The sequence below is a fragment of the Fulmarus glacialis genome, unplaced genomic scaffold, assembly GCF_000690835.1.
Source record: "Fulmarus glacialis isolate BGI_N327 unplaced genomic scaffold, ASM69083v1 scaffold3788, whole genome shotgun sequence".
NCBI lineage: Eukaryota > Metazoa > Chordata > Aves > Procellariiformes > Procellariidae > Fulmarus > Fulmarus glacialis.
In genome coordinates this window covers 16912-27145 of record NW_009226160.1, presented here as the reverse complement: position 1 = coordinate 27145, position 10234 = coordinate 16912, and the positions used below count along the sequence as shown (strand labels likewise).

Here is a 10234-nt window from a genome sequence, read left to right as displayed (position 1 = left end):
CCTGCTGGTTATTCATAACAGGAACATGCTTGTTCATGCAGATATAATTGACAAAACATGAGATTCTGAAGTACGGGTAAACAAAGCTAACAGCTGTGGAGGACATACGTGATTCTTATTCCTATTGGAAGACAGGTGCACTAAAAGAAAGACTACTTTTTTTTGTCGTCTAACTATAATGAGGATTTTTCTGTAAAATTGAGGGCATTGCTGCATGTTCAGTGTTATATAAAAACCCTGAGGTTTCCTGGCCAAAATGCTTGCTGAAAGTTGCAGTATAGACTTTTTAAAATACTTCGAGTGGATGCATGTAAAGACATTCACTGATAAATTAGTGGGATAAAAACTACTATTTATGTGTTCTAGGCATTAAGACTGCAATTCTAGTTGGAGGTATGGCTGCACAGAAGCAAGAACGTGTACTGAATCGAAAGCCAGAAATTGTAATTGCAACCCCAGGCCGTCTGTGGGAGTTAGTTAAAGAGAGACACCCACATCTTTCAAATCTTCGGCAGCTCAGGTAAAGGTGCCTTTTAGACTAACTGCTGGATACTGAACAGGGCGTCACTGCATACTGATTATGTTTACTAACTGATTAAATAATTTAGACTATGTAAGTTCACTGTTTTCTTTGCCAGAGTGTTTTATTGAAATGCATAGTGGTTCTATTGATGGAAGGAAATGTCAAGTAAAGCCAGTAGCAGAAACCTCGTTTTTGTTTTAGAAATCTGATTTTTCAAACAGAAATGTGGAAGGCTGCTGTAGCTACCCTGGCATACCTGGTGTTCCTTTGGGTTTTACATGGAGAACTTCCCTTATGCGTTTAGCAGGAAAAGTTCTTTTGAAGTATATCAGATTGGTATTTATCTGCACAAGTGTATTTTTACTGTGTGTTTTCTGTTTGACAGGTGCCTTGTGATTGATGAAGCAGACCGAATGGTTGAGAAAGGTCACTTCTTAGAGCTGTCTCAGTTGCTGGAAATCTTAAATGATTCACAGTATAACCCTCAACGACAGACTTTTGTTTTTTCTGCCACTTTGACTTTAGTCCATCAGACTCCCACAAGAGTTTTACAGAAAAAGAATGCTAAAAAGATGGACAAGAAGACCAAACTAGAATTGTTAATGGAAAAAGTAGGAATAAAGGGCAAACCCAAAGTGATAGACCTAACAAGAAAAGAGGCTACTGTTGAGACTCTGACAGAAACCAGAATCCACTGTAATACAAATGAGAAGGACTATTATCTCTATTACTTTCTTCTCCAGTATCCAGGAAGAACCATGGTCTTTGCAAACAGCATAGACTGTGTAAAACGCCTCAGTTCTCTCCTCTCAATCTTAAATTGCGACCCTCTTCCTTTGCATGCCAACATGCACCAAAAGCAAAGGCTGAAAAACCTGGAAAGGTTTGCTGAGCGAGAGAGGTGAGTTGATTTTCTAGTTCCTAGTAGAGAAGAAAAGGAGTCGTGTAAAGTGTAGTGGGAAGAGGAAATAGCTCTGTTAAAGTAGGAGCAGGTTGGGGGAGTTAGCTGGGGATGCGAGTCCCCAGTTCATAAGCCCAGACTATTAACACTTGAGGATGAGGTTTCACAGGATGGTTGAGGTGATGAACTGTAGCGAGTTCAGTGGAAGGCCACCAAGATGGTCAAGAAGCACTTGTTGTGCAAGGGGAGAAGCTGAGGGCACTGGGTTTATATCACCTGGGAAAAATACTTTGTGGAGACCTAATGGCAGCCCTCCAATATCTTAAAAGAAGGTTATCAAGAAGATGAAACCAGCTCTTCACAGTGGTGCGTGGTAGGTGGATGCGGGATAACAGGTGCAAGTTGAAACGAGAGATTTAGGCTGGATATAAGAAAAAGCTTTTTCTCTGTGAAGACAGTCAGGCATTCGAACAGACTGCTCATTCTTGGAAGTTTTCAAGGATCAGTTGGATAAAGCCCTGAGCAACCTAGTCCAACCTTATAGCTAACCCTGCTTTGAGGAGGCGGTTCGACTAGAGACCTCCTGAGGTCCCTTGGAGCCTGAATTATCCTGTGGTCTGGCAGCTCATTGCTGCTGAAGGAGCTGTCACTTGCCCTGTTTTCAGCCATATGCTTTTATAACCATCCTGCACACCTCTCTGCCCCTGTGCCCTGGCTCTGCAGCTCATTTGATCCTTCTGTAAGTTGGTTCATCTCACCAAGCCATCATAAAACTAACCACTTCTTGCTGGGTTAGGGTTTTGCAGGTTTAGTTAGATGAATTGGCTTCCTGAGGGTCAAGGTATCCTAGAACAACGCAAGAGAAGGGGCAGTTGTGCCTTTCAGCAGCCGTGGGCAGTCAGGTTTACCCAGACAGGCCTGTCCTGCCATTTTAGGAATTACTGTTTCCTGCTGGCTTTGGGATGGCCTTTGTGAGGATGTTGGTAGTCTCAGTACTTCCATAATCCAGAAGCCTCACAGTTTAGTCCTGCTGTGAAGTGCTGCGTGCTGTCTGACTGCGTGGAAATCTGTACCTTGGTAATAGACTTGGGCAGGGAGAACAGGTTGAATTGCCGTGATAGATCTGCAGCATCCCTTGGCAAAATGTAGTATCGATAGCATTAGCCTAGGCCAGACAGGGCATTTTCAGACACTGCAAATTTTCAAGGCAAGAAGTCGTCTCTAGACCACCTATCACGGCCTCCTGCAGATTGCAAACCATAGAATTTTCTCTGTTTATTTCTGCTTTGAACCTTGTAGCAATGGAGTATGCAGTCAGATGGCATAAAATCTTAACAAATTCCCTTTACCTACAAGTAACTCATTTCAGTTGCTGGGAGATTTTTTTGAAAGGAATTGTCATACCCTAGGGAGACTTTTGTCTCTGTAGTAGACTGTTTATATAAATAATGAATGACTTTTTTGAGTAGCTCTTCATTTCTAAGGGTAAGGAGAAATACTAATTGTCAGAACAGAATCCCTCCCCTTTATATTTCTAGCTTTTAATTTACTGAGAGAACTTACTTGAGTGCAAAGATAGAAGATATTTCAGCCTCAAAAAGCTGTTAATTAAATCTATAATGTTAATAATGTGAGCCTTCTCTGGTGAAACTTGTAATAACCTTTCTGTCCTGCCAAAAGATCAACTGTGTTGTTAGTGGTTTGGTCATACCAAGCTAAAGATATTTTCAAACCCAGCCTGGGCAGAGCACTGAGAAATGTAATGAAGGGGAGCATACCCCCCTGCCAAATGGTTGGATTAGGTCATTGAATAGCGATTTGCGCTAGCATTCCTGTGAATTGGGAAAGAATAAAAGCATAGGAAAACAGGATCCAGCAAGGTAGTGAATTTCTTTATTGGAAACAGAATGGACCTGCTGAAGGTAACATTTGCATTTTTTCTTTTATTTTAAGAATTGCTGTTTCAAGACTGCCTCTGATGTAATACTGGGTATTGTTTTCTGTAAGGGCAAACAAATAGCATATTTCCAGCAGATGATATAGTACAAATCTGTTCCTTAGATTGCTGTGGTAGAATTCTAGGTCGCTGTATTTTATGTTCCTTGGCAGATGGTTTACTCTTCAATTTTATGTTCATTAAATGTTATCACTTTCTCAGCTGTGTCCTCCTGACAACAGATGTTGCAGCTCGTGGTCTTGATATTCCCAACGTGCAGCATGTCATCCACTACCAGGTTAAATATTTTTAACGTTTTTGTTTTTACTGTTTTGGTTTTGAAAGAAGCGTTTGCTGATCCAAACCCTGAACACTATAAAGCTGTGATTCTCGGTCCTGTGTATAGTATAGTCCCAAGTATAGAGATTTAATCATTATTAGTTTAACTGTCCTGTAATGCTTTGTACTTAAGGATCTTCTTGCTGCAGTGACTGACTGTGGCAGGTAGCACTTCATGAATGTGGAATTATATATCAGAAATGATGTAACAGATGCAATTCTCCTTGCTTTTTGCTTAACTTTGGTATCCAGAGTTGTCACATGACTCAGCCCTATAACTCTTCTCTGAGGACACACACTATTTTTTCCTGCTTTGCAAATGAAATGGCAGAGGGTCAGAAGCTAGGAGAGACTTACAAAAGATTATGCAAGGAAGAATACTGGACCAGAGAACAAAAAGTGTCTCCAGACATCATTTACTTTACCTTCAGCTGTGTTACATGCAATGTACCATGCATATATAAAAAACAATATTCTCTGGCAACCTCTTCGCCAAAGCATGACAGGCTGCTGCTAGCTTTCCATGGCCAGCTTCATGGTTTTTCTGAATATTTGCAGGTCCCTCGTACGTCTGAGTTGTACGTACACAGAAGTGGCAGAACAGCCCGAGCTGCCAATGAAGGCCTTAGCCTATTGCTGATCGGCCCTGATGACTTAATCAATTTTAGAAAAATTTATAAAACGTTGGAGAAGAGTGAAGAGCTGCCATTTTTCCCAGTTGAAACCAAGTGCATGACTTCTATCAAGGTAAAGAAACAACAGTCTCTTTGCAGGCTGAGTAGTTGCTTGCTTACTTACATTACTGCATTACCCATCACGTTCTTTCCACATTTCAGATGAAATTTACTTTTCAGGACATGGATTTGAAAACTAAGTTAATCACACTTTATCTTTTTTTAAGCAATATTTGTGATTTCTCCTCAATAACTGGCCCAAGAAAGGTGTTCCAATATAAACATCACTTAGATTTTTCTTGCACAGTGTTATGTAGAGCTTCTCATGACTAGATTCCCAAAAACAGTACAGGGAAGCGAGTATGTTTTGTGGCTGGGGAGCTGGGATGGTTCTGTTAAGTACGTTGTTTAAAGCCTGTTGTGTTAGGAACAGACTAGAGAACAGTAGCAGGTCCAGGGATCTTCAGTGGTCTTCATCTGCCTCTTCTCAGTTGAAGTAATGAGTCGTCTGCTTTTCTAAAAGTTCCTATACTGTGAGGCCACAGCTGCCACTGAACCCTGTCAAACCAGGTATATTTACTTTTTCTAGGTTATTGCCCATTTTAAGGAGAATTCAGCCATTCACTAACTCACTAGATAGCCAATGGTTAGGATTTACAAAACAATATGTTTTAGAAAGTATCTAGTCATCACAGATTTTCTACTTCTCGAATAAGAGGCTGTTTCATGTCTCAGCATTCTCTAAACATTTTGGCTGACATCAGCCACATACAAATGGGACATATTTAAATACTGCATTTGAAAAGAATCCAGCTGGAGCCTTAATATTGCACAGTCATTGAGAATAGGAGAAAAATGCAAGCAGTCAGATAATGCAACGGATACCTTCCTTAAGGTATTCTGGTTCATGCTTATCCAGTTGGCTTGGACAGAGCCCAGGGTCTACCCCAATGGCAACAGCGGTATCCTCACCTTGCAAATAATGTCAGCAAGTTTCAAAGCCCAGGCTTGCTGCAAATGGCGTATTTAGGATGAATCTTTCAGGAGATGCACCTTTCTGAAAGAGGAAGAAAATCAAAGAAATGCTTCCACAGACTCGTTTTTCTCCTCTTGGTAGTAACAAAGAGAATTCAATTATTCCCCCCCCCCATCTTTCCCCCCACCCCCTTCCACCTGCCAAATGTTTCTGGTTACTGAAAAAAATCTGTTGTTTTTAGTGTGTTTCTTCAGAGGTCCCTTCTGTGTTTCTTGATGAGTAGTTCTTGGCTCTTATCATGCTCTCTCAATTACTGGGTAAATAAATATTGTTTCAACACTTAAATTTTCCTGCCACCATCTCACGATCTTCTCTCCTATCCGTAATAGTGCTTCTCTCCCCAGAAAAGATGTCTTTGTAATTGTAATTACAGGACTCCAGCCTACTAGGCCCTTCACATCATCAGGTCTCATGTACACTTTGCCCTGGGCTTAATCACAAAGCCATTGTAGTTGGGACTAACAGTGCTGCTGGTCCTTTATGTGTGTCGCTTTAGCATGTTCCTTCCCTGGTTGTGCATGTCTTCATTCAAGTTCAGGAAAAGTCTGAAGGTATTTCACAGTTGAGAGGAATAGAATTAGTGAATCAGGGTAGAGGAGAGACCAAAAGAGGGCTCAAGTTTCACAAAGGTGGAAAAACTATTTAAAATTTCTTGTAATGATCTAAGGAGAAGTGGCTGACTTGGTTTATTAGTCAACTGCAGTTTTAATTTCCTCTCTCTCTGTGGTTTAATTATCGGGACAGTTCTGGCTGGTGCTGTTACTGTGTAGCACCAGATTGTTCCATTGGGGTGGTCAGGGTGTCCTGCATGGGGTTTGTTTTGTGCAACCACAGGCACATTCCACACAGCAAAACTTGCTGATGGGTTGATTATTATTTACTGACAGTGCAGATTTTCTTTCCATAATGAATTAGGTATTTAAGACAGCTTGGCCCAGCTGGAAGGCTGCAGGTCAGGTTAGGATTGCTGGACATCTTTGTTCCACCTGTGTGCAGCTGGGAAGAAGGACAAGACATTTTGTCCTGTGTCTGAACAAGATCAGGTGCATTTCTGAAAACATGAGTGGCTGCTTCCAGATGGCCTGCAGGAGCTTACTTATTCACGTGGATGAAGCTAGCAGGTGCCCCTTATTGCTGAGACTAAGATCCAGCTGTACTATGTAAATATGGAAATGTACTATGTAACTTGGAAATGATTGGTATCTGGATCATGATTTGACCTTGATGTCTCTGAAGTGTTTATAATGATTCGTCTAAAGAATGAGGAGTTAACATTCAGGCATGTTTAGTAGTTGAGATGCTTTAGAAGTTAGATTCTATCACGGATCTGAAGAAGGAAAACACTTTAGCAAATGATGACATGTCTTTATTACATGGGGCATCTGCTGGGGCAGCAGTAGGAAACAAAAGTGTCTCTGCACCTCAGTTGCATGGTAATACATGCTCTCAAACACTGATTTTGCTAAAGTGCCCCACATTTAAACCTGATTATAATGTCTAAACTGTCCTTTTGTTACAGGAGCGGATGAATTTGGCACGGCAGATTGAGAAAGCAGAATTTTTCAACAGTCGGGTAAAGCAACACAACTCCTGGCTCCAGCAGGCTGCAGAGGCTCTTGAGATTGATCTTGATGATGACATGTTTATGGGCAAGTAGAAATGCTTGTTTATGGATATGCTCAGTTGGTCCCATAGCACTGGTGTCCAGAAGAAGCCCCACTGTGGCAGACAAGCTCTCAAAACTTGCAGGGCAGAAGGGGAAGGAAAGGAGTGTCATTACTTAGTACGTGGTGTTGCTGGTGTTCTCAGGATGACTGTGCAGTAGATAGTGCTGGAGCTGCGGGAGTGAAGTGTGACAATTCTGGCAAGTTGCAGACAAGTCCACATGTCATAGGACAAGAACTGTTTAGCTTCTGGCAAACATTTTAGGGTAATCTAACACCCCAGTATGTCCTGCTTGAGTCTTGTCCCTTCTGTGTCAAAGAAAAAGCTGTTTCTCCACTTCTGCTTATCTTTCCCACCCCCCTGTAGTCACGCAGCAGAACAGGAGCTCTGTGTGGGAACACCCAGGAAACGCTAAACACCAAAAATGATGTGAGCCTTATGTAGCTCGAGTTGTGTGGACTAACTGGCCAATACTTATATTCAAGTTGCTGAGGTTTTTGGTCGTGTGTTAGAAGTAAATAATTTCTTACATTTTTTTAAATTAAATGTTCTTCAGGCTGTGCCTGAGAGAACGTGTAGGGCTGTGCAACTACAAGTGTCTATTAGTTCAATGCCATGAAGCTTTGCACTGCTTAGATGCACTGTAAAATGCCACATTGTGTTCATATTTTAGGAGCTGAAGGTATGATTTCCTACCAGTTCTTTGAAGGCATGCTGCATAGGGGTGCTGCCGAGGTCACTTCAGCTTAAGCTGTCTCTAACCTGTTAGCTGCTAAATATGCAGATGCCTTAATTTTGAAGCATGTTCAGATTAATTTTTTTCTTTCCTTTATTCACGGCTGGACTAGCTTGTTTTCAACCACTTTGCAAGCAAGCACTAATCATCTCGGTCCAAATTGTTCAGGAGTGCTCTCAGATAATTAGCACTCTGTTGTCTTGTTTTGACACAATCTGAGTATGCTGTGCTTTGAAATGAGTTTCAAAACAGCACATCCAGTCCAAGTAAGTTGTGGCTCTCAAGTGAAGCACTTTGTAATTGCCACCCAGAATCTTGCCAGATTCATGCTTTAAAATGTATTGTCTCCAATTCTTCCATAGCTGCTTGGAGACCAATTAAAATCTCAGTCATTCCTCCCATAAATGAAATGCCTCTTACACTGTTAAAAAGGATTTAGTAATGTCCTTTCAATTTACATTACAGCAACTTTGATTTCATTTATTGTCTCCAGTTTAGGCCTCTGACCGTATTAACTATCTCCAGTCTTTTCTATGCCCTTCTTTCTCCTGTGTTATTAAATCTGAGCACTTTATTGTTTTTTACGGATAAGGAGGAAAGGGCTTCCTGTTTTACCGGTGCTGAAATGAGGCATGCATCAAGTAACGAAATACACAGAAGCAGCTTCTGCCTGAGCTAGAAGCCCTGGGTTAATACCTTATCTTCTGGGCCCCCTTTCCTTTTGTTCCTGAGCCTGTTCTGGCTTGAGAGCCAAACGATTTAGCAGAATGATACTTGGGGATTTCTCTTGATCTTGTTGTCTTGTGGACAGCCTGGGTGATCTGAAGTCATCTTCCAGATGACTGGAAGAGTGTATGGGAGTTGAGTGACCTTGTTAGAGAGAGAAAGATGAGATTAGCATCTGTCCCTAGCACTACAAAAGCCTGGTGAAAGAGGCCAATGCAAGTTCTTCTCTTGTTGTAACATTCTGTATCTTTGATTTCTGCCCCAAGGAAGAAAAGCTAGTGAGCAAGAAGAAAGCCAGAAGCAAAAGATGCTGAAGGGGATGAAAAAACAACTAAAACATACGTTGTCCCAGCCACTGTTTAAAGTCCTTATGAAAACCAAGTACCCAACACAGTCTGGAAAACTACTCCTGCCTCAGACATCAGTGGGTATTTCAGAATCTGCACTGGGTACCATGTCCAAACAACAAGCCAAGAAGAAGAAATCAATAAAATTAAATTAGATAACTGAGCAAGATCACTCAGTGTGACGGGAAGCAAGGACAATCCTAATCAAGGCTATCAGTGCTTATGGAGGAACTTGGCTAGAAGATGCCTAGTATCAGAGGATGTTGCCTGTGTCTTGGTTGTGCAGGCACAAAGCAAAATGTGGATTTAAAGGGCTCTGTTAACATGTGGTTAGTTACTGTTGAATCTTGTCTTGGATCTTGTTTCCTTATGTTCTTACTTATTTTTTCTTACTCTGTATTAATAGAAATTAATTAGTTTTGAAATAGTTCTGTTTATTACTCCTTGTTGTGAGTAAAAGGGTAAAAGATACTCGGTAAAATTCACTGTGGTCATACTCTAATGATAAAACTTGATTTGAATTTTAATGTCCTTAAAGGAAAGGAAAGGGGAAGGTAGGCTGTATACAGTCTGAGTACAATCTGAGCTGGTGGTAATGGAAGGTTTGGCTTTTACTGCAGCCGGTTCAGTGAGAAAGGCAGCAAATATAGGTAGTGTTACCAGCAGGTCTACAATTCTGGTTATGGAAATCTCTCCCAATTTTCTTTCTCCTCTGATAATATTTCTCTGTTCTGTTCTCCACTGGGTCTAATTCCCTTAGTCCTGTGTTAATGTGTTTTAGAAAGTGCAAAAAAAGTCAAGGTGGCAATGGGCCAGGACTGACCTTTGGAGATGTGTAGATTTTTGAGGAATAAGTGTTGCTACTCAATGTTTCTTAATTAATACTTGGAGTTAAATTTGTATTTGAAAACATGTTAGAACCATGACCTTTGCTTTAATGAAAATGATGATGATGATGTGAAATGTCACTTTTGAAGAGTGCTTCCTGGTAATTATGCTTTTAAATAATTTTAACCTGACCTTGGCAAATAATTTTTAAAACTGTTTTTAAAAATATGTCAGAAAAATATATTTTGAATTTTTGTTAAATTGTACCTGCTATGAAACCCAAAGCCTGTGTTTTCAATCACTTGAGATTTCTAAATTCCTCATAGCTGATGTCCTTTGCACTTAGCATGCAAGGAGAGGGGAAAAGTACCCAAAAGATAGCAGTGGGATCTGTATTGGTGGGAGCACAGGGAACCTTCACCTGCCAGCTCTAGATTGGGCTGAGGTTTTGTGTCTCATATAGTATAAAACCTGTGTCACTGCTGTGATAGGAGGCATCAGCTAGTTAAAGAGAAATTTGTCT

At 40.9% G+C, this 10234-nt stretch overlaps 1 protein-coding gene across 1 annotated transcript; it reads left to right on the top strand.

Moving 5' to 3' along the window:
* Positions 1-366: 366 nt before the first annotated feature.
* On the top strand, positions 367-9038 carry DDX24 (DEAD (Asp-Glu-Ala-Asp) box helicase 24; the record flags this gene model as incomplete). Its single annotated transcript, XM_009582707.1, has 6 exons — positions 367-520; positions 909-1424; positions 3583-3658; positions 4258-4446; positions 6929-7062; positions 8807-9038. Coding segments are annotated over 6 exons (1301 nt in total), but the record flags the coding sequence as incomplete, so codon positions are not given.
* Positions 9039-10234: the final 1196 nt, after the last annotated feature.